The sequence below is a fragment of the Rattus norvegicus genome, chromosome 5 (genome assembly GCF_036323735.1).
Source record: "Rattus norvegicus strain BN/NHsdMcwi chromosome 5, GRCr8, whole genome shotgun sequence".
In the NCBI taxonomy this organism is placed as follows: Eukaryota; Metazoa; Chordata; class Mammalia; order Rodentia; family Muridae; genus Rattus; species Rattus norvegicus.
Genome location: NC_086023.1, coordinates 105,788,935 through 105,814,276, shown reverse-complemented (window position 1 = coordinate 105,814,276; position 25,342 = coordinate 105,788,935). Strand labels below are relative to the sequence as shown.

Sequence of the window (25,342 nt, the reverse complement as noted above, 5' to 3'; positions counted from 1 at the left end):
TACTCAGAAATATTCATAAAAGCTAGAAAAGGTCCTTCCAGTCTGGAATGTGCCTCTCCTGCTGTGAGTGACCAGGCCTGAAAGCTGCACGTGGGAGCACTGGCAAAAGTCAGACATGTGCTTCTGATGCAAACTCAGTTTCACACAGAAGAAACCAGAAGGACCTCATGTGGGTCTCAGAAGCTGCTCCAGAAAGCCAGAGGCCTTTGGTGCACTGAATGCTATAGCATTGGTCCCTGCATAGGTGAGACTGTAGTTTCCTCACTGGCAATCATGAGCATTGACAACTCCTCAAGGAGGGCAGCATATCTTAGTCCCAAGTCTCTTCACAGACAAAGAAGTGAAGACTTGAAACATTTCTGTATGTTCCATAGGAATGCTGAGGTTTTCTTTTTTCAAAAAAGCACGTGGATTTCAGCGAAGACCAAGAGCATAAAAGGCTGTGTAGGAAGATTAGACCCACCATAGGGTACAACAAAACACACAGGGAACACAGAAGCTTGCTGAAGAACGATGAACTGAAGATCATAATGACCTCTGACTGGACTGAGGTTGTAGAGAAGTGCATATGACTTCATCTCTATCAAACAAAATGTGTATCCAAGGGGATCAGGAAGAGAGGGCTGCTCTGAAGGTATCCCAAATAGTCTACAGGAGAATCAGTTAAAAAAGAGCAAGGTAAATTAATCTTATCTAAATTAATCTTAGCCCTTTGAGAATGAGAAAACATACTTGTGTATGTTTTTAATAACAACAACAACAACAACAATAATAATAATAACAATAATAATGATAATAATTTTCTGATCACAGAAAGAATGGATTCAGTAGATACACATGCCAGCAACTTTCTTCCAATCCAAGTACTGACTCCTTGGCCTTGCCTTAGCTCATCATAGCAGTGGAATGTGCTAAAAAGACACGTCTAATTTCCTAATGATGGCAAAGGAACAGGATATAAAGGACAGCAGTTGACCACCCAGAAGAGCTGATAGTTGTATGAGGCTTCTGCCTATGGGATAATGAATAATTGCTGGATATTTGCATGGGACATGGCAACCTTGTGTTGACTTGTCCAGTAATTTCATTCATGGGGAAAAAGAGAGAGCAGTTAACTTGCTAAGGCTACATAGCTAGATGGTGACAGATAGGATGAGACCCAACCCTGTTGACCATCTAGCCAAGTGCCTAGCAGCCTTCTTTTAATATGGGAGACTCCTCTGCTCTATGTAATAAGTAATTACATAGTAATATGGGAGACTCCTCTGCTCTGTGTAATAAGTAGAGGAATTTGTATTCTTTTCTAATCAACAAAAGTCATTGGGTCACACACTCAGACAGTGGAGAGTTTGAAATAGTTGGCCCAGGGACACATGCAGATAGCAGCCATGCTACATACTTGCTTGGGATTTAACACACTGGATCTAGCTTCTCTTTTTCTGCTTCTCTCTGCCTAGCTCTTGACTCTGTTTTCCTGGCTGTTGTTCTGATGGGTGGGGTACTATTCTAGGCAAGTGGCTGGCTCTGGAGGATGTGGCACAGCTGGCCAATGTCACTTCTATATTTGAAGGGGAAAGTTCAGTTTTGGCATTCAGATCAATACATGGAACAACTATGGGGACCAGAAAATCACCATGGAGCTGTGTCATGTGATTGGAGAAGGCTGGAATCTGTTTCTTTCAAGTCCAAAAACGTAAGGAATCTACTGGAGCTGGCTGAGAAAGAAGACAGTTGGCACACACGCTTTACCAGCAAGCTACTGTTAGCACCTGAAAACAGTATAGTGACTCATATTTTGCAGAGAAATGAGAATTATTCAGAAGCAAGATGCCTTTCATATCTAGGACATGACCTTATCCAATACCATCCCTCAATGCATCTGTAGATTTGCAAGTCTGGCTTTAGTACCTCAAACATATCTCATCCAAACCAGAATCATAGAGGCGATTTGCTCCAAAAAATAGTATCTAAAAGGCAAATTTCCTGAGACACCATAAAATCATGTGGACCAAAGCAGTGATTGGATTGGTTAGCAAAGACTCAAGGTTGGGCGATAATGAGACACAGGCAAGGCTAAACAATGAAATGCTTTAATTGATTTTATGCATGTGGAATGATACACACCCGCCCCCGAGCATGCTAGAGTGAATCTGTATTCTGTGTGCACACAGATTTCACAGTGGGTCAATTATACCACCCAGATGCTTCAGTACCGTATACTCTGTGATTTGAAAGCCAGTTTATTATTATGGTTCAAGGCTTTGGGATACGGGCTAAAATGTAGCATAGAGCATGAAGTCTGTGGTCAGTTCATTTTCACTTTAAGGGAAAGCAGCAGAATGCTACATGCGTATAACATCCATGCTGTACATTTGCTCAGTGCATGGAGCCTCTGGACTATATGACCATTGATTGGGATAGAATTCCAGGGCCCTGCTTTCAATTAAATTTAAGTGGATTTGACTAGAAGTTTGAACTGACGCTAATTGGTTTTCAAAACACTGGGTAACAATAAGCATTCCTCTGTTACCCATAGAGAGATGCACCCAGTTCAGCACATGCTCCTGGTTGGCAGGGCAGCAATACATCCCTTACCTTGCTGGGCAGGGATCCAAGTTACAGGATTTCAGGAGCTGTGGGGGCCGTCGGCTGGTCACACACAGGTTCTCATCAGCGAGCTCCCGGGTCTGTTTGTTCAGGCAGCTCACCACAGCCTCCTGGACACCTGTGTACAAATCACACTGTCAGGCCAGAGTGCAGACTGGGTGTGTGTTGGGGTGATGAAGTGTAGACAGGCAGCTGGTGGGAGGTCTCTGATCGGTGGGACTCTCACTCCACATTAGAGGCTACAGTTTGAAGCACAGTGCTGCCATTCTTGTTAAGCATCACTTGATCTAGGGCTGGGAGTATAGCTCAGTGGTTAGGTGATTGCTCAGTCTGAACAAAGCCCTGGGTTTGTACTCAGGCATCACAACTCTTTAAAAGTAATTATTCCACCGGAAAGGAGGAATTCATGAGCCTCTGACCTCTCTCTGTATACCTCTCGAGGAAGGTAACCTTCTGAAAACAATGCTTTAACAATGCTATCAGGCAGTGCAGCAACTCCTGAAGTTAGTGTTGAAAATGTTAAAAAAATAAATCTACCACATGACCCAGCTATACCACTCCTTAGCATATGCCAGAAGGACTCAACCTCCCAGTCCATCCCAGACATTTGCTGGCTCAGCTATTCTCATTGCTCCTTCATTCACGACACCTAGGAAATGGAAACAACCTAAATGTCCTTAACTGATGAATGACTAATGACAATGTGGTATGCCTACAGAATGGAATGCTATTTGGTTGAAAAGAATATCACGGATTTTGCAGGCAAAGGGCTAGAACTAGAGAAGATCACATTGATGGAAGTAACCTAGAAACAACCATGTTCTCTCGCAACTGAAGTCCGTACTTTCAAACCTTCAAATGTGAGTATATAACTTGGAGTAGCTGTCGGACCAGGGCAGGAACTGCTGCCAGCGCAGGGAAATGGGGGAGAGATAGAAGGGGGCACAACCGGTACAACTAATTTAAAGAGGACATGAAAAATGGGGGGATTTAATTAGTAAGCGGGGAGATTAGTACAGAAAAAGGAGGGAGTGTAAAATAATAATGATGTCTGAAAAGGTCAATGAATTATTAATATCTACCAAAAATTACATAATAGTTTAAATGAAAATTTCTCATCTGGACTGACAATGCTTCCCTCAGTATCCACAGAATATTTACGAAAATCCAAACACTAGGCATGAGAAACCCCATTTAAAATTGTTGGTCAGGGTTGTCCAAGAGGCTCTCCAAACATAGGCTATTGCTATTGTTCTTGTTTGCTTCCTAGACATTGAAATAAATATGTTCTTTGGACTCATAGCTGAGATGATCTCCGCCACTTCTGTTCTGAAAACCTCCTCCCTGATGACTAGTTTTCATGGAAACAGAAGGTGGTATGCAAGCTTTAAAGGGAGGGAAGTAATAGATAATGCTATTCCACCATGATGCCCACAAACTAAAACAATGATTAGCATAAGCATGGTAACTCTAGGAGTACAATAATGATGGTAACCAAGAGCTCTAACTGGACTGAAGACCTGCTCACCAACAGTAAAGTCATGCCCGATACTAGAAATGGGAGTTAGTGAAATCATGAATTTGGTAGAGAACCTATTAGTGCCACATAATTCCTAACTATGTTCTAAATATTTATCCTTCTACCCACAGATAGGTATAGGTCTCTCCCCTAATCAAAGAAATGTCTCCTTGCAACAGACGGAGATCATCGCAGAAAATCACAACCAATCAAAATGTGTGGTGCCTAGCCCCAATTAATACATCCAAAACACATTACTTGCCGTAAGGCTCAGGAATCATAGTGAAGAGGGGCTGAAAAGATTGTAAAGCCCAGAAGAACAGAAGTTTGAGATATTGTCTCCCAGAAATATCAGAGAACCTAAAAACAAAAAGTCTTATCAACATGCCTAAATTTTACCCAAATAAAACCAACACCGATAGACACGCTAACATAAGGAGGAAATCTAATAGGCTTTCAACTCTAGACAAAGAACTACAGGTAACTAAGAGAAAGAGAACTGGTCTTTTCCTAGAGAAAAGACCCCAATGAATTAATACTAAGTGGTATTCAGCCCTGAAATCATAAAATATGGTAACTTTATAAAAACTGAGCAGGTTGTATTTATATGTTTAGGAATAGACATACGCATAAACACACATACATATTTTGTGTGTAAGTAGTGTATGTTAAAGAAATAGAGACCATGAATTTGAGACAGATCAAGGGAAGATGCATGGGAAAAGTTGAAGAGAAGGAAGGGTATATGGTGTACTTATATTTTAATATCAAAAAAAATTAAGAAAATGCTACCAGACTATATAGCCACTGATAATTTAGTGTACAAGGAGCAGAACAGAGCAAGAGGGTAACCATTAACAAACCAACAAATGAGATGAGATCCTCAGAGATCCAATACCAAACATTGTATTTTAGTGAAGGAGAGATATTTTAATGAAAGAGGGGTATGATATCACATTTCACTGTGCAGCATTCTATACGCTGCTCTGTTCCTGTGTCTTTACATCAATGGCTCTGTTCCTGCTGGCTTTGTTTTGATTCTGTTTAATTTCTTCATTGACTTAGGACAACTTTGGAAGTTGAAACAATACATAGAGTGCATAGTGACTATAACCATAGAAAACAATATACCCATAGATATCTGGACAACCTAGATGGCATTAGCATAGTGTTTTGAGCAGTGACTGATAAAGGTTACTGGGTAGATAACTCAAGATGGTCCAGAGTACCTTGTGGAGACTTTCATGGAGCATAAGCCATTCAAATGAGTCCACTGAACAGACATTTTATTCTATTGCCTGGAGTTGTAACATCTAACATGTACAGTGTTCACTATGGTCCAGATACTGTAGCACTTAGCATACATCATTCATTCTCTCTGCAAGTCTATGAGGCAAACACTATTTAAATCCTAGTTACAGAAATGGAAACTAAGGCTTAGAAGCATGAAAAGACTTTCCCGAGGTCACGTGGTTGCTGAATGGTGAGGTATGTCTGAGGCTCTAAGAACTCACTGACAGCATTAACACTTAAAAATACCAAGAGTCTGTCATATCTGCCTCCCTAGACATCTTCACAAATAACCTAGACATTTGTCTGGATTCATTTCAGCAGCATGCAGTTTAAGGGAAGTGGCGAGACAAGACATTCCTGCTAATTTGCTTTGAGCCATATGCAAGATACCCATATCTAAGTATATAGATCTATTCTTAGAACGTTGTATATAGTTATAACTTATATATGGAAGTCCATTTTCTCTCCCCCGTCTCTCTCTCATATTATTTCACAAAATGATACCTAACAGAATATAAATACCTACTGCTTGTTAGTTTTCTCCTATCTACCCTTGATTTCTCTGAGTCTCTCAGACAAGAGAATGCTTCCCAACTCAATGTTACAGTGACCCAGGTCACCAAGCAAGAGCATCATTTAATAAGTGGCACTGTAAAACCAACTCAATGTTACAGTGACCCAGGTCACCAAGCAAGAGCATCATTTAATAAGTGGCACTGTAAAACCAACTCAATGTTACAGTGACCCAGGTCACCAAGCAAGAGCATCATTTAATAAGTGGCACTGTAAAACCAGAATCCAAATTGGTTTCCTTCCATCTAAGATTTTATTTTTGTCCTTCATAGTTTGTGGTATTTGTCATGCCTAGGACATGGCCGTTTCAGCATTTTATTCCTTTGCCCCTAAGCTTTTATGACTTTCAAATTTTCTTTAATTTGTGATGGCCAGATCCATGTGAAACGGTTAAGATTTATGGATATTCGAATCATTCTGTCATGGTATGTAATGGCAACTGTGGGCAGGTCTCCGAATCTGCAAATTCATGGCATGACGACACAGCTAAACAGATCACAAGGTATTGTTGCTCCCATCTGTGATTCCCAAGGGGATGGTATAGGATTCTTAAAGCCGTGATGGCAAGCTACTGCATGCAGCTTACTGTTATGGTTTTATCCCCCGAAGGCTCATGAACTGGGGCTTTGGTTGCCAGCTGAAGGGAGCAGTATTGAATCCTGAGGCTGCTACCACTGCTGTTAAAATACTTTCAAAATGCCATCAAGCCTAGAGCCACTACTGCCAAAATGTGATAATTTAATGCATAGGGAGTGCCGCATGGCACAGTAGGTAACCAGACCAAACAAATTATCTATAACCTTGCTGGGTGCAATAGCTCATGACTATAGACCCAGAACACAGGAAAGTAAGTAGGCAGACTGCTGCTAGTATGAGGCCAGACTGCTACATATGCTCACCATGAGTTCTTGGCCAGTGTGGTTAACAGAGTGAGGCCCTGTCTCAAAGGGTAAGAATCAAAAGCCTAAAAAACAACACACTTTCTGGGCCTAATCACTGAGTACCTTTGATAGAATCATAGATGATGGCCAGGGGTAGGGGAAGAAGTGGGTCACTGGGAGTATGCCCTGCAAAGATACATCAGCCTTTCCCTACCCTGAGGATGCTAAGAATACATTTTCTATGCCTCCTGGTCCTGTTGCCATGACACCCCACCTCACTACAGGCATATGACAGGATGCTAATTATGGACTGAATCCCTTAAACCGTGAGCCAAAGTAAAACTGTTCTCCTTTGAAAATGTCATAGTGATGGAAACACTAACAGCCATGCTTACTGTTACATGAAGAATCTAGAGCTGTGTTATGCTAGAAATGATGCTCTAACCATCACACACACAACAGCTTTTACAAGGAGTAAAACATCTAGGAATACATCTAACAAAATGGGTGAGCAACCCTCCACAGTAAAATCCTTAGAAGAGACAAAGAATTCATACCTCTATAGATCAATATTTAAAATTGTAAAAATAGCTGTATTAATGTGGTTTACAGATTCAATCCAATTCCCATGAAAATTCAAGTGACAATGTCCATAGAAATGTAAAACACAATCCTAGGTTTCATATGCAACCACCAGAGGCCCTAATCACTAAAATATTCCTTAGTAGAAAGAACACTGAAGGTGTCACAGTGCCCAATCTCAAATTACATACCAATAAAGGCAGCTTTACACTGTCACAGAACCAGACCAGCATTCCAGTAGAACAGAACAGAGGACCCAGAAATAAGGCCACAAGGTTATAGAAACTTGATTTTTTTGACAAAGGTATAACAACTATCCGTTGGAGAAAAGACAGTGTCTTAAATGTGTTGAGAAAAACGCGATAATCATGGTAGAGAAAAATCATTCAAAATAGATCAAAGACCTTAATGTAGGGTTAGAAAGTTTACAGGTGAAGTACTTCAAGATATAGGTATACGCAAGAATTTCTGAATAGATTTCCAATAGCACAGAAAATGAAACAAATCCTTGAAAACTGTATACCAGGCAGGGATTAATAGTAAAGATAGACAGAGAGTGGCAAAAATTAAACATACATACAACTAAACTGCTATCAACAAACGAGACAATGAAATGAATGGGTGTCCTCTACAGAAGAAATATATGGCTGGAGAGAGAGAGCTCAGTGCTTAGAGGTGCTTGCCAGGAAGATCTAACGACTCAAGTTCAGGTTCCTGGGGGCCATGGAAAAAGCCAGAGGTGGCAGCATGCATCTGTAATCCCAGTGTTCCTATATTGAGATGAGTGGAGAGGAGAATTGCTGTAAGCTTGCGAGAGAGTTGGATTGCATGGCAAAGTGGCAGAAACAAGATAGAAGGTAAAAACAACTCCCAAACTCATCTTCTGACACCTGAGTGCACATCACAGTACTTATGTGCATCAATGAGCACACAGCATTCAAGCATCCATACACATCCACTCATACCACATACAACTAAAAAGGATGACAGATGAGAAAAGAGGAGGAGGGAGAGGAGGAGGAGGAGGTGGTGCCAATAAATGCCTGAACAATGTTAAATACCCTTAGCCATCAGAAATGTAAATTAGAACTGCTTTAAGGTTCTATTTTACTCCAATCAGAATATCTTTCACCAAAAGCCAAATGACAATGAATGCTGATGAGTATGTGGAGAAGGAAGAACCTTTATTCACTTCTGGTGGGAATGAAAACTTGTGCAGTCACTATGGAAAGTAGTGTGGAAGTTCCTCAAAACACTGAAAACAAAAACATCGTCTAGCTGTGCCATTCTTGGGTACATAACCAGAGGCTGTACCCAGGCGTGCCTTTGAGAGACTTGCATATTGTGTTTATAGCTGCCCTATAATAGCCAGGAAGTGAAACTGGGATAGCTATTAATCAACAAACAGCTAAGAAAATGTGTTGCATGTAACAGTGGAATTTTAGACAGCCATAAAAAAAATACAATCATCGTATTTGTGAGACAATGGATGTAACTGGAAATCACTATGTTAAACGAAACAAGCCAGTCTCCAAAAGACAGATATCATGTATTTTCTCACATATGTGGATTCCCTTTCACTCTCTCTTGCATGTGTATGTGCATCATATACATGTGTGTATCTATATATTTGTATGTTACAAATTGAGGAAGGGGAGGAATAGATTTTCAGAGGGGTGGGAAGGAGAGTACTTGGTTACACATATAAAAACAGAAAGGGGGACTAGCTGGAGGAAGAAAGGGAACTGGCTGGAAGATGAGGGATAGGGAAAAGATGGGGAGGGGACAGGAGCAATTAAGAGTAGAGGAGAATGGCATGTATATGGACACCACGATGAAAGCCAACACATGTATGCTAACTTGATAATAAATAAGACACTTTCTACTAACGCGTCTACTTGATAGCATTTTAGAGATTCTAGAAAACATATTGGGGCTTTATGAAACTGGGGTGGTCTCCAAGAACCCCGAGGCAGTGAGTGACCAGAGATCTTGTCATGTGCCCTACATGAAAGTACCTGCTTTAGGTGTGTGAGGGCTGGAACTTGTTTCTACTTGGAGACCTCTGTTTATAGAACATGAGCCCTTCCAAGATGGCAAGGAGTGGGGGTACAAAAGGCAAGATTTCTGCAGGACATCGGTAATCTCCTGTGGGACCATGAAAGGCAGCCTGGTTCTTGGTTGAGCTAGGGCTAGAAAACCTGGAAACCCAGCAGGGATAGTAAGCACTTCACCTGATTCCAGTCCAGGTCCCTGTCACTAGCTGCAGCCATGCATAGATTTGTGGACATCAGTCACGTCAGGGCAATGCTCCAAGGGCCTCCATGCGTAGAGGATATGACCACATGTCATGTAGGCTCAAGACAGATTTCCATTTTAATGAGGTACCTAAAGGCTTGGAGGGCTAGCCAATAAGTCTCCTCCCCAGACACCCCACCCTGCAAAAGGTATTTAACCTTAGACCTACCCTGAGACCTGGGATATGGTTTTACATATCCACTTTCTGCAATGACAACAAATGCCTCAAAACCATAGACTGTCTCTTTTCATCAGGATCTGCCGTGGGGAGTCATGGAGAAGGCCTTCACCTACAAAGCTGCCATCTAATCTCCTGTAGAAGGCCTCTCCTGTGCTCCCAGCCACAGCCACTGCCATGCTAAGCCATCCAAGCCAAGCCTGCAGGCTGCTGCTGCTGCTGCTGCTGCTGCTGCTGCTGCTGCTGCTGCTGCTGCTGCTGCTACTGCTGCTGTCAAGCTAAGGTCTCCCCTACAGACCAGCTGGAGCTTCCCCTCTTTACTCCACCCCCTGGTTCCGGGCTAGATCCAGCTCTTCTGTGGCTTCTAGAGGTACCTGGATGCCTGCAAGCCTGAGAACCAGATAGCCTTGGCCTCACTGCAGGCCTGGGGACCCACGAGCCAGCTCTGGCTATCCTGCACCTTGGACTGTGCTTCCCACCCCCGGAGCCACAGGGCGGGGTAAGCATGTAAGCATGGTAAACTACCTTTGTCCTGTCTTCCTGAGTGGCTGTGCCCTGAGCAGAGCAGACACGGGACCCCATAACCCTACAATCTCCCTCAGAGCGGGGGATGGGATGGGGGTTTATGGACGGGAAACTGGGAAAGGGAATAACATTTGAAATGTAAATAAAAATATCCAATTAAAAAAAGTCCAACTATTACTTCTGCAGAGCACTAATCATGACAGATAAAAAGCACCTATAGGGAAACCACAGGCTGGCACTCCAGAGTTACTAAGTTTTAATCTAAGGAATTATAAAACAATGCACTAGACTCTGCAACACTGTGTATTAAGTCTCTTTTGCCATAGCGTCAGTTGCCTGGATATTCTTAGGTGGGCCAACCCCGTGATTAACATAGTTCATTTCCCTAGGATGAGTAAACTAATGGGCAGGGCAGTCTAAACAGAGAGGGAAGCAGACTGAAAGGGGAGGGATGGGATGCAGGAGGAAAGGACCACGGAGGGAGGTGCTGCCCTGAAATGGGTGGTGTGGAAAGAATGGGAAAGGGCACTGTGCTCCCAGTACTGCTGGCACTGGGAGGAAGGCAAAGTTCCTGCTCCTTGGAGGAGGGCTAACAGAGTCTTGGACCCATAAATATCATGTATGTTCATGTATGTGTGAGAGTGTAGTGTATGTGTGTGGTATGTACACTTGGGTTTGCTAGTACATATGCAGATACCAGATGAGGATGTTGGGTGTTCTGCTCTATTATTCCCTGCCCCATTTCTCTGAGACAGGGAATGCCTCACTCTCACTGAGCCTGTAGCTGGGCTGTCAGTCAGCAATCCTGTCCCCTCACCGCACAGTTCTGAGATTACAGACCAGCAGTTACTCAAACACACTGAGCTTCCGTATGAACTCAGTGATCTGAACTCAGGCCCTCATGTTTGCATAACAAGCCCTCTTATCCACTGAGCAGCCTCAAGGGTCCCCTGAAACTAATATTGCAAACGTAATGGAGAACCTGTGTTCAATCACAGTAAATACCAACAGAGGAGTTCTCCCCAAAAGGAAAAGAGAGGAGTGAGAAGGAAAAGTAGCAACCAGTCCAAAATGTCACCCTAAAGTCTGCTGAAGCCAGTTCCCCATTTTTTCCTAAGCTAGACTTCCAAGTTGCTTTGACATCTAGGAAGTTAATACTTCAGTGCTGCTTAGATGCAGAATGGCCTTTCTGAACCACATCCATCAATCTACTCATAGGAGATTACAGCACAATGTATAGGGGGTGGTAGGACACCATTCACAGGTTTGAGGGCTTTCATCTTTGAGCAGGTGAACCTTTCTGTGTTTATATCTCCCAGAATTGTATGATTGTTGCATGATATTTGATGACAGCTCTGTGAGCCTGAGTCACCAGCTACGGATTGAAAGCACTTAACTAGTTCCTCTGGTTCCTCCTTCTGCTAGGTGAAAGATTACCTTTGTTCTATCCAATTTCATCTCTTCAGATTGTAGAAACAATAAAATTAGCCTGGCTGGCTCTAGAACTCCACCTGATTTAAAATATGTTTGTTAATACTGTGCACTGTAAGTTGGTTTCAGCAAGAGTGATTAAAAATATATGTAATCTTGTGAGTTTTATTTTGGTGGAAGATCAAAGTTGATAATACAATGAAGTGTCACTGCCAAGCGGTGATTTGAAAATATACATGCTCCATATAGTGAAGTGATTTGTTAGTGCATATGGGCATCATATGGAACACATAACCCAAGCATATTTTCACCACTTTGGAATTTCCAACTCTAACATTTTAGGTGTAAATATATTACCTTGGCACATTGTGCTCAGTTGTCGACAGTTAAAAACCTAGGACATTTTAGGAACTCTGTCCTCTCTTGGGTATAAATGAAGAACAATTTATGTCATACAAAACCTTTCAGTTTCTATAGGTAGAGATCAATTGTATATCAAACATCTAAATCTTATTTCTCAATTGTTTCTGCTGAATATTCTTGAAATTAATCTTTTCCACATATACCCTCTAAATTCATTTTTAAACTCCTGGTTTGTCAGTAGAAGAGTTAGATTCTTAGAGATAAAGGTATCTGGGTATTTATGTATCCTATTATTATCCTACCTCCTCAAAAATTCCAGGCTTGATTTATAACTGAGAACCATAATCGAGAAACCACAGTATATAATATATAATATATATTCAAAAACAAATGCCTCTTGAAACACACCATGGTTTCTCATATATATACATATACATATATATGCATACACACATATACACATGTACATATATACATACACACATATATGTACACACATGTGTATATATATATATATATATATATACACACACACATACATATATATGACAGCTCTGTGAGCCTGAGTTACCAGCTACGGATTGAAAACACTTAACTAGTTCCTCCTTCTGCTAGGTGAAAGATTACCTTTGTTCTATCCGATTTCATCTCTTCAGATTGTAGAAACAATAAAATTAGCCTGGCTAGCTCTAGAACTCCACCTGACTTAAAAATCTGTTTATTAATACTGCACATTTTAAATTGGTTTCAGCAATAGTGATTAAAAATATATATAGTCTTGTGAGTTTTACTTTGGTGGAAGATCAAAGTTGATAATACAATAAAATGTTACTGCCAAATGGTGATTTGAAAAAATATATATCATCATGCCATGTATATATATGATTGAAACATTCAATTCAGGTAATCATGGAGTTTGAAGATACAAACACAACCATTGGAACTGTGAGTCATTCCTTGTGTCTGACAAAGCACTTGGGTATCATGCTGTAGGCTGTGATACCAGCACTCAGGAGGCTAGGGTTGAGTTTATACAAGTTCAAGGACAGCCTGGGTTAGATGGTGATACCCTGTCTTAAAAGCAAAGCACAAAATAAAAGAAGCAACAACAACTACCAACTACATGCAGACTTTCCCCTGACCTCTTAGCTCCTTTAGGAGCTCAGAGAGACACAAAGTGTATTTAACACGTCTCCCTCATTAGGCATGAGAAGAGAGGGCACCGTCAGAGACCACAGCAAGTGAATACGGCACATTAGCTGAGTTCCAGGAAGCTCTCTCCTAGAGTCATTTGGAAGAATTTCGATTTTAAAATACCAGGGCTCTCCATTAAAACACTCCAATGATCCAGGGCTTGAAATCGGAAGATGTGCAAACAAACAAGAACCCTGAGATCAGAACTATTAAATGTTTAAAAAGAGCTGCTAGAGGAAAGTACATTCTTTGATAGCAGCAGTCATTCCCTTTCAAGCCCGTGTGAATGGACAATGTGGGCACATTTAGTCTTACATTCTCAACCAGAACAAAAGATGCTTTTAAAAGAGTTCCCCAAATGTCATGCTTTTGAAAACAGTTTGGGGAAACTATTTGACTGTCCCCCATCTCACCCCGCACCCTCACACTGGTTGAATAAAATCTTTGCTGGTCATGTGGAACCTCACCGCTCACTAAGATTTTAGTGGAGAATCGATCTGTACTCTGTCACCTGTCAAAACCTCTCTCGGGACTGATGTGTCCAAGAGTTGGAATATCAGTCTAATAATGTATTTGTTCACAATGGGGAGGCATGGGATTAACTGATTTCCCTAGCACACTCCATTTTATAACAAACATTCTAACTGATCACTGAAGGAGTGGGGCAGATGACCCAGCGTGAGCATAAGCATCCAAGTTCAGATCGACAGCACACACTAAAAGATTGAACTTGGAAGCACGTGCCGGTGGCTACAACACTGGGGTGCAGAGACAGTGGATCCCAGAGCCAGCCAGTCTAGCTGAAGCAGCCTGCTCCTGGTTCTGGGAGAGACTGGCTCAAACACACGGTGGAGAAGTAATTCAGGAAGACTCCTGACATCACCTCCTGGTTTCTCTATCCATGCCCATACAGATTAGTGCAACCGCACACACTTCCGAGGCCTCCCTCAAGAACCACTGAAGGGATTAATTAGCTTGGTTATAATCTTCCTTCAACATGTACATCAAAATCATTCACTACTCCATAAACTTATGCAGTTATTGGTCATCATTGATACATTAATGTCAACATTGCTGAAGTTATTTCTAGAGTATCATGGAATACGCCCAAGGGAATGAGGTGAAAATATATGTAAACATTTGCTACTAAATAATATTCATAATAAGAAAGCTTCAGGGATTCCGTATGAGCCTAGACAAGGTATTGTATGATAGGAAGACTGAATGACGACAGAAAACAGAAGCCTTGGCTGGGGCCCAGTGCTATCATTACTAGCTGTGAGAGATGGAAAAGTCCCCCTGCTTCTCTGCATCCTGATTTTCCTCTTACAGAATGAGCAGATCTGCCTTGGTCACTGCTTGCTCTCTCTCTCTCTCTCTCTCTCTCTCTCTCTCTCTCTGTCTGTCTCTCTGTTTCTTCTCTCTGTGTTTCTCTCTCTGTCTCTCTGTGTCTGTGTCTCTCTCTGTATCTCTGTGTCTCTGTCTCTGTCTATCTCTCTGTCTCTCTGTCTCTCACTTGTTCTCTCTCTCTCTCTCTCTCTCTCTCTCGCTCGCTCGCTCGCTCCTGTTATGCATGGTGTTTGTTGACTTTAAACACCCTCCTTTAGTTGTAAAACTAGCTGAATAAATCTTAGGGGCTCTATTATGTTCTTGAGAACAGTAGAATGTGCTGCAGCGGGGTTTCCTTTCGCCCCAAAAGCACCTCCAAAAAGGGACAAACAAAACTGAACGTTGAGAACAAGACATTGGAATGACAGCTGCAAGCCATGTCATCAGTTGTGCTGGCTGCTCAGGGCTGACTGTGAAAGCCTCTCGGGACGAAAGAAATCCATCAGGGTTTCATTCTGGATGTTTTACGTTTGGAATGGCTGCCTCTCCTTTCTTCACAGTTACCTGATAGAGTTGCATGCAGGGACAGAAGAAGCCGGGGAAGATGGCAGGCTCTCATCTAGACTCCCCTCCTTACCTCCTCCACATGACTCAGAGCACTTGGTGAAGCCCTCATATTCCCAGTCATACAGCTCGTCCAGGTCCTGCAGGCCACCCAAGAGTCCGTCTCCATTATCTGGGTTAAATTCGGGAGTTTCCCCGTTGCACGGTCCCGCATAACAGGCACGTTGCGATGCTGGCTTGGGCCCTTCGCATTCATCCGCAGGCAGGTCAGCCACAGACTGAGAGAAAGGCAGGAGCACCTGGCATCTTATTGTTCGCACCTGGGTTCCCATGCCACAGGTGACAGTACAGGCAGACCAAGCTTCTGGGATGAACCTGCAGTTGGTAAGCAAACAAGAGGCCAGGATGAGAAGCCCCAGGCAGGAAGCCAGGGGAGCTGTGAGGGACTGCATCGCACCTGACTCTGGGGCCCAGAGCTGTACCAGGATGTGCTCAGGGATCCTCCACCCAGTCCTGCGCTGGCAGCTTCACTTTAGTTCATGAGCTCATTGGCCACTGATTCTGGAGTGCGTGTTTCGAGAGTGTCATGTGAACTCCCAGCTGTAAGATATTCCCGCCGCAGACCACCTGCTCGCTCACTGCTCTGCACCCTCAGAGGCAGCGGGACATTGGTGGGTCTCCTCCTCGCTCTAAATCCCAGCACTTGTGCCTCTCGTAGGATGCTGGCTTTTCTTACACCAGACTAACACTGATGCTAAAAACGACAACGAAAACAAGCCCTCAGAGATATTTGGGAAGAGTTTTCTCTTAGTTTGGAGCTCATATCTGTAACTTTTCCTTGCTTGTGTTCAGGATGCTTCCCAGGATTTATTTTTATGCATAAGGAGGTTTTTTTTTGTTTGTTTTTTTTTTGTTTTTTTTTTTTTTAAGTTTCCAAGCGCGGCTCTGCCTTTTCCCTCACACATTCTTTGAATCCGTCTGAACTCATGTCTTTTTATATCACATAGAAAGCCACACTCAAACTGAAAGCCACAGGCATGTTACAGTAAACAAGAGGTTCTGCAGCCATACACGTTTGTTCCACGTCCTCCGCCCCCACCCCTGGAAAGGAGCTACACTAGGAAGAACTTGGGTTCTTTTTTTTCTTTTTTTTTTTCCTTTCTTGACTTTCTCTAGAATGTATGAAAATATCCGAATTCCCAAAAAAGCTTTTGCTCCTCATTAATCAACCATGGCTGTAACTTCAGTGGCCTTGAGAGGTCTTAGGGAAAATGCCCAGAGGGAGCCATTAACATTTTCTTAAAAGTTAGTATAATAATTTGGAGAAAGAACTTTGGGATAATTACACACACACACACACACACACACACACACACACACACACACACACACGCACGGCCATGATCCTTCTGCTTCCTCACAGGGAGGCATGCTGAAGAGGCAGGCGGACCTGGCTTCTTAACCATGTCTTTGGCCCGAAAATAAAGAACTTGGTAAAAAACTTACGGCATTAAACCTCAGCAAGTGCAGATGGTTCACAGCTAGTTCAGGGAAACTGACACTCTAGCAGCAAACCAGTCATTGATGACACAACGGAGATGCTCCCTGCGTCTGAGATTGGCCTTCTGAGGGACAGACTTGGTCATTCTGCCCTGGAGGACAGTCCTACCCAAAGCACATACACTATTTGGAAGCATGGTAAAAAGACCCTTCCAAAAGAGACTCATTCCCGATATCTTGGAAGACCCATTCATCTACTTGGAGAGTGCAAAGGTCACCAGAACACCCATCAGAAGGGTAAACATGGATGGAATGACCACTCAGGATGAACCTCAAGAATTTTTCACACCAATATCATACCCCTTTGTTTTTTCTTTGTCATCGGATGTAGAGACACCCCAAAAGATCTCAATGTTTTCCTCCTTTAAATAATGCCACCCACATGAACGTTTTTGAAGTATAAAACTGAAATCTAGTGTCAGAATCACTTTAACTCTCTGATTGCACATTCAGGTACACCTGCCTGGCTCCTGGCATAACAATGACGATAAAGACACAGCCCTGGATTTTACAGCCATGGTGCTGGCGTAATGGGAGATTCATATCAAGTCACTTTGCATATAAGAAAGCACTTGACCGCAGAGTAATGGGGTAATGCTCCTTAAAAAACGCAGCACCTTATTTTGTTCTAGAGCAAGAGAGATGGCAAGAACTCAAACTGTGCCCTATGGACTATACAGTAAGGACTATTCTTGTGCTACCGATAATAGACTTCTTCTGTGACTATGGCAGTGGAGCAGAGTCAGCAAGCTTTTTCTGTAAAGGGCTAAGTGAGAAAATCATTTTGAGTTTGCATGCTTTGCAGACTCTGTTGCAGCCACTCATGTCTGCCATCATTGGAAGGAATGAGTCAGTGGATGAGTGGGACTATGTTCCAATGAAACTTTAGCTGCAGAAACTGGGTATGGGTAGTGGCCAGGGGATGCTTATGAAAGGATCTGGATCTGGCCAATACACTATTTTCAATCCCTACTATAAGAACAGAATATTTGCTAGAAAGGCCAAACACTTTGAGATTCATAGACGGTTCCCAAACTTACTTTCTTTCCCTCCCCCTCTCTCTGTATGTCTATATATTATACAAATAAACTACACACACACACACACACACACACACACACACACACACACACACACACACACACACAGAGTCTCCTCAGTTCTCTTTGCCTTTAAGGTGAATGACTACGTTTGCATTTAGTGTCTTTAGACTCTGACTAATGTTATCCCCAAACATACAAAAGCCCAGGGAACCTACAGTAGCCAAGAGTTGATTTTTTTTTAAAGTAGGGTTTTTAAATGATAAAGAATATGTAAATATGCACATATATATATGTCAGAGAACTTTTGACTATATGGATGGTAGAGTGAATAGCAGTAAAATACCCTCTGCCTCTTAAAAAAAAGGCAAATAAACATCTACTTTACCCCAAATGAGAGTTTTATTAAGTGCAAAACAGCCTTGCTGGCATAGTTCCTAACCTGCTATCTTTGGAACATCATCAGGTTCAGACCAATTCAAAACAATTTCATTTGGAAATGGTGCTGTCTCTTGGCAGTCATTTTAATTTCTCTACTGCACACACTGTATGATACAACACATTCTCCTCTTGTTAACGTCAGGAGATTGTATTTCAAAGAAAACTATCTGATTGCACAAATGGCTACATGAAGGGCTGCTCCTCTTCTGAAGCATTTCTCTACAGCCTAACATCTTCTAAGGCTGCATTTGCTGTCTTCAGTTTCGTGGCCACAAGTGGGACGAAGCAAGGTCACAGAGAGGGCAGCAATCGAGGAGGTTTAAATGCAATGTTTTAAAGTCTCATCCTGAATGTCTCCTGTAGAGCTAGAATCTTTACAGCATGTCACTGTACTAATATTCCCTCTGCGTCGCTGTATTAATAGTCCCTGTTCTTACTGAGCTGTGACTTGGGTGTTTCAAGAGTTCCTTGTGTTAATGTAGCACTGCTGGATGACAGAGGAAGAGTGGCTGCTCCAAAGAAGGCTTCAAAAGACAGGTGTGAGCTTCAGAAGTGGTGATGTGATCCCCACATTTAGATTTTTCACTTCTAAGACACACACACACACACACACACACACACACACACACACACACACACCCTACACACCACTTGGTAAATGAATGAAGTGGGCTTTGGTCTGGTCTTTTATTGCAAGCTTAACTGTTCTAACTAACAAAGAGCTTCTGATTTAGGCTTATTACCAGAGTCCTTTTTATGACACAGAAAGTGGTGACAATCACAGTCACTTATAAGATCCCTAAGTGGTTTAGTTTATTACCGTCTATTATAAAGTTAGGGGCATGCCCTAAAGTAGTAAAAACAACCATTTTATTAATAAACTGCTAAACAAAAATAATATACTCTTGATTGATTAGCCATATATCACTATAGACACAAGCCAAAGTAAGGCTGGGGTTTGTAACTTTTCTATTTAACTTGCCCCTGCTTTCAGAGTTCTCTCTCTCTCTCTCTCTCTCTCTCTCTCTCTCTCTCTCTCTCTCGCTTTTGCTCTCGCTCTCCACTGTCTCCCTCTCCCTCCCTGTCCCAGTTCTCACTTCTACCTTTCTCTCCTACCTCTCCCTTAAACCCAAGCCTATTTCAAAACTCACTGTTATTAGGGCCAGCAAGAGGCCTAGAGGTAAAAAGTGCTCGCTGAGCTAGCCTGGTCCAGCCTGAGGACACGAGTTTGATTCCCAGAATGCTGTGATGAGGGAACCAGCTCTCAAAACTGTCCTCTGATCTATACATGTGTGTGGATGCATTCATGCACACACGCATACACAGACACATAGAGACACGCACATGTGCACACATGCAGCACACATAGTAATAAAAATTAAAAAATGCATCAGGATTAGTCAATGTCCGAATAACTTTATAGTTGTGCCATTTTTAAAAAAAAGATGTATTTTTATGTATGAGTGTTTGCCTACAAATATGTTTGTGCCTGGTACTTGCAAAGGCATTGGGTTCCTGGAACTGGAGTTACAGGTTGCTGTAAACTGAACTGGGGTCCTCTGCAGGAGCCCCTCTCCAGCCTGCAGGGAGGCTATTTTCATGCTGTTGTTAGTCTCAAACTCTGTTTCAAAATTCATACTAGAAGTTTCAGGGAGTCACATTACAAGCATCTAATTTTGGTAGTTTTCAGTTTGGTTCACTTCCCAGCTATGAGTCTATAGGAGCTGTGGCTTCCTCTTTTCTTCTGGTATGCATTTATGTATGGAATTCGTGGCATGGCAGCATAGCGAGAAGGGAAAGAGAGAGAGAGAGAGAGAGAGAGAGAGAGAGAGAGAGAGAGAGAGAGAGACAGAGACAGAGACAGAGAGAGAGAGACAGACAGAGACAGACAGAGAGAGAGGAGATAAAAAACAGCAGAGGAAAAAGAACACCATGTTAAATATCTTTCCTGACTGTTTTAGTTTCCCTGACTCTCAGTTATTGTACCCTTCTATCAGTTGCAGAAAACTGACAATGCAAATGAATTTCCTTAAGAAAAAAGGGGTGGGGTGGGGAGAACAATTATCTTGCGGGAACGCAGTGCTTCACTGTCTTGTGTATATGCTAATTTCACATCTATTTGCAAATTCCTTTTATTCATATTTACTTAAATATGTATGGCTCTTTAAATGCCTGTGAAATGGTTATAGCGTGTTACTGGCTCTCTCTTTACTTGAGTTCCCTTATTAATGAGCTGCAGTAGCTCAGTCAAGGACTCATTTTCCATGGTTTCCATGAGCCACGATCACCCACACTCCAAGAATGTTGGGGGAAAGGCTAGAGAAATAATCCACAGTTTTAACGACTTTTGAAAAATGTATACTGCTGTTGTCACTTTACTTTGTTATTGTTAATCCTATTGTGCACGATTTCAAATTAAACTTTATCATAGGTATACACAAATAGCAAAATACAGTGACTATGGAATTCAGTATTATTTGTAGTTATGGTCCTGTCCAGGAGTTTTGGAGTATATTTGTGGATGGGGAGATACTGTAAATGCCAATTTTGACAAATGTGTACTTTATATTTATACCCAAACCATGAGATTTCTTTTAAAAACTTTTAGAAAGAACACCAATACGTTTTACTTACTTGTTTGTTTGTTTGTTCACTGGGAGTGCATGTTTGTTTCGATGTATGTTTGTGCACCATGTGTATTTCGAGTGTCTGTGGAGGCCAGAGGAGAGGTCTGATTCCATGGCCTGGAATTATAGGTGGTTGTAATCTGCCACGTAGGTGCTATGTGGTAACCAAATTTGGTTCCTTTTCAAGATCCTTGAGTATTTTTACCTTCTGAGCTATCTCTCCAGTCCAAAACCATTATTAACCCCAATACTAACTGTAGATGCATCTAGAAAACGTTATGTTGGAAAGATAAATTATAAGAAAGTCTGCCCTGAATTAACTAGGAAGGTCTTTGCAGAAGTATATCACTGGGGCAAAGGTCCCAGGCTTGATGACTAATGATGTGCCCAGTTTCATCCGACGCTTAACCCCAGCTGCCTTTCTTCTAATTCTATTTATGTTTGAAAAGTTGGTTCTTTTGCTTCTGGCTAATCCTTGAAAGAGTAACAGAGTAAAAACTTTTGGGTCAGAACAGTTGCTTAAATGTAAGTTGGATATTTGTGCATCTGAAGAAAAATGTCAATCAATGCAGGAGAAAAAGACAGCAGCTGAGTGAGAAAGGAGACTAGGGAGGAGCAGCCTCCTCTCTGTTCCTGTTCTCCAGTTCCACCTCTCCATGACATCAGCAAGACTCACATAAAACTCCTTAATGTCTCTAAATGAAATAGGAGTGGTGGTTTAAAAGCTTCACAAAACAAGCAGATCAATACAGAAAACTACAAAGTGGAGTCAACTCTTCAATGGAATCATCTTAGGGATTTTCAAATTAACTGCATAATTATCAGTGTACAGGAACTTTAAAAACGATCACCAAGGTATATGTTTGCCATCTTTGTCAAAATTAGGGCAGCAAAAGGTGCATGATTGCTGAGAAGAGTTTCGGTGGAAGGGGTGGGGGTGAAACGGGGTAAGATGAGGTGAGAAGGATTAAACTTTATCATATATTTGTATGAGACTGTCAAGGGATAAAAAATAAATTTCACAAGTTTAAACAGGATTACCGAAAAGAAGTAAAGTTTGTGGATAGTATCTACCCACAGTATCTAAATTTCCTCAGAGCCTACATCATGTCAATAAATGAGAGTCTCCTTTAAGGATGCAAAGTCTGTAGCTAAGGGCTCTGGGTCTGAATGTGGAATCATGACAGGGTTCTCCCACTTCACAGTCTCTGGAGCTGAACCTTAGTGATGCAGCTCATACTGAGGTCTCCAGGGCATTCCTCCACAGAGCCTCTGGTAGCACCACATCCTGTAGCTTCTTAAATCCCTAAGCATCATGCCTCCTGGTGAGTGAGCATCATGAACACTACGGGTGTGTCTCAGTAGCAAAACAGAACAGAAGGATGGATCCTAGAATCTAAACAAATGAAAATTTGGTAGCGCCACCAATACAACCTTTTGAAAAGACAGGGGAAGAAAATCTGTGGCTGCCTGTGCTGCATGCTGTTAACCCATACTAATGTGACCCATTCCCAAATACACAGGCAACATGGGATGGTTTTCCTTTTGAGGCCAGTGATGAAATTCATTTGGGGATCTTTGGGGGTGGGGTGGGGGAGGGGGAAGGAGGAGAGGGAGAGGGAGAGGGAGAGGGCTTATTTCTCTAAGAATCTTTCAACTGTTTTCTTGTAGAAAATTCTTAGTGTTTGAGGTGAAAGAGAATTTGAGTGCATTAGGAGCCAGGAGAAAATCTCATAGGAGGAGCCACAGAACCGGGAGAGCTGAGATACCCATCCCTGCCCGGGTCCCTATTGTCAGGGCATTTGTCAGGGACAGGTAAAGAAAGGAAGACAGCTTCCTACTAAAGCACTTTCTAGAGTTAATGACAACAAGCCTGGTTTGCCTCCCTGGTTGCCACCTTCTCAGTCATCTTTCCTAGGTTCTTCTGTTCCCAGACCCTAAGGACTGCTATGCCTCCGAGCTCAGATTTGTAGCTTCCAATGCATTCACTAACGACTCCTGATTATCATTGACAGGAAATTTCTAAGTATTTAATCTTATAACTTTTTCTTTTAAAAGAATAAATATTAATTTAATTATTTTAATTAAAATTAAATTATTGATTTATAAATTAATATATTGTATAATACACTGTAATAGTAAATTAAATAGTTAAATTAAATAAATAATTGATGGCTCAGCAAGTGCTTGCTGCCAAGGTCTATGCCCTGAAAGCTTGCCATTTTGGCTAGGCTGACCAATGGACTCTTAGAATCCACTTGTCTCTGTCCTCTCTGATGGGATTATAGACACTGACAGCCTTGCCTACCTTCTCACTTGGGGCCTGGGGATTTGAACTCAAGTCCTCATGCTTGAAGAGCAAGTGCTCTTACCCAATGAGCCATTTTCTCAGCTCCCCCAAATGGAATTCTTGATTTCTGCCTTTAGCAATGTATTTAGCTTCTAATCTTTATCACAATAAACATTTCCACTAACCACTTGTTAAAAAGTATTCATGAGTTAAACCTGACTTCTCAATTTTCTTAAATCCTTCATTTCAACTGACAGGCCACTCCTATCCATTATGCCCTGAAAAACTAGTTTACCTTCTTTAACTCCCCCCACTCTCATTTTCCCTGTCATCATCAAGCATTAAATATTATACAATAGTTATTGTCATGTGTATTTCATGTACATAGTTCACCAAAACCCTGAGAGATGGGGATTGTTGGATATGTTGTAAAGTGGGTAAAAGAGATTACAGTATCTTTTCAATGGAGCACTGGCATCATCCAGCACCTTGTGTAGGGGTGGTCTAACTCTTGGGATGTCTTTAGATAGTTATTTTGTAACTCCATAGAGGTAGACATTTCCTTAAAAAGGGTTGGTGATGACACAGATGTTTCTTGTCCATAATTATGCAAATTTTTCCTGTCAGTGTTAATGGTTTTGTCTTCTGGAAAGGAATCTTTTTAGGTCCAACTCTCTATTTGGATTGATGAACTTCCTGAATAATTCATGAATAAAGAATTTTGTTTGATATATTCACATCGTGTTTCATGATATTCTTAAAAATCATATTTTTGCAGTGTTTATCTTCATACCAATGTCTAGATTGAGGCAAAGAGATCACCAGGGTCACAATGTTGGATTTACCATTGAGGTTAGACTGTCTGCCCAGTGAGCTCCAGGAATCTGACTCTCTAATGTGTGGATTGCAAACGTGTGCTAACATGTCGAGCTTTTTAGTCTGGAGAACAAATGATGCTTTTATGACAAGCACTTGATTGACCAAGCTATCCCCCTCCCCTTTTTTCTTCTTTTCTCTTCTTCTTTCTTGCCCCTTTCTTCCCTTCCTCTTTTCCTCCCTCCCTTCCTTAAGTACACAGGGTGACTTAGAGTACACTATGTTGTCACAGTCAAGACTGGCTTCAACTTGTGGCAACCTTCCTGTCTCAACCTCCCAAGTGCTGGAGTATAGTGTGAGAGTGGTCATGCACAGCACAGTGTTTCATTTTCTGATGGTCATTGCCTATCTTTCATAACTACAGGGTTTGGTTTATATTGGTGGATTTTTGGGTAACCAAGGAGCTTGAGCCAAATTTAAACTCTCTGCCAACTATACTTCTCTAAAACCTCATTGGAAAAACTGCTTTATAGAAGAAAGGATTTTAAGACAAATGCTGACATCATAATTTATACATGACTTTTTGGTCAAACATTGCCTTATCTTCCATCTACGTACTCAATAGAGAAGGCCTTGGAGCATTCTGGAACTCATCCAAGTTTACAGGGACTCATGGAGAGCCTTTATTGTTAGTTTAAATTTACTTTTAAAAAAACCTCAGCACATACAAAGTCTTTGTGTGAGAAAGTGATACGCCATTAACTGCACATAGCAGATAGGAACAAGGCCAAGTTACTCTCCTCACAGATGACAGAGAAAGACGTGGCGCTGCTTAGGCCACCTTCCTGTGCTTTTCTGGCGTGCAGGAATGAAGCCTGATTTGAAGGCTTGCTTTCTCTGTGGGGTCATGTGCCTATCTATATCCCAAAGGGACTAGAGATGCCATGTGGCTGACAGCTATCAGTGCATCTGTGGCTCTCAGCTTAACACCACAATGAAAATTTAAATCCACACCAACCTCTGATAAAAATCTAAAGCCCTGTAAACTTAGAATACTCTGAGTGAACCACTTCTTCCAATGGAGGGGGATGCGTTTATCTTGAGTTTCTGTAAAGCTTTCTTTCCTCTCATTCAACAAGTTTGGCAAAGCTTTCCAATGAAAAGTTCAGTTCATTAAAAAATGACCTTAATGGACTTAACATATATTGGTGGTGACAGGGTCCATACTTTA

General features: G+C 41.8%; 1 protein-coding gene across 7 annotated transcripts in view; it reads right to left on the bottom strand.

Annotated features, from left to right (window-relative positions):
* Adamtsl1 (ADAMTS-like 1) overlaps positions 1-25,342 on the bottom strand; it is a 955,322-nt gene that overhangs the window by 151,516 nt on the left and 778,464 nt on the right. For all 7 annotated transcript variants that reach the window (XM_039111084.2, XM_039111080.2, XM_039111079.2 and 4 more), the window contains 2 exons: positions 15,411-15,712; positions 2,596-2,725 (listed from right to left, as the gene is read on the bottom strand). In XM_039111084.2, coding sequence (XP_038967012.1) covers positions 2,596-2,725; positions 15,411-15,712 — 432 coding nt within the window. The remainder of the gene's footprint in view (positions 1-2,595; positions 2,726-15,410; positions 15,713-25,342) is intronic.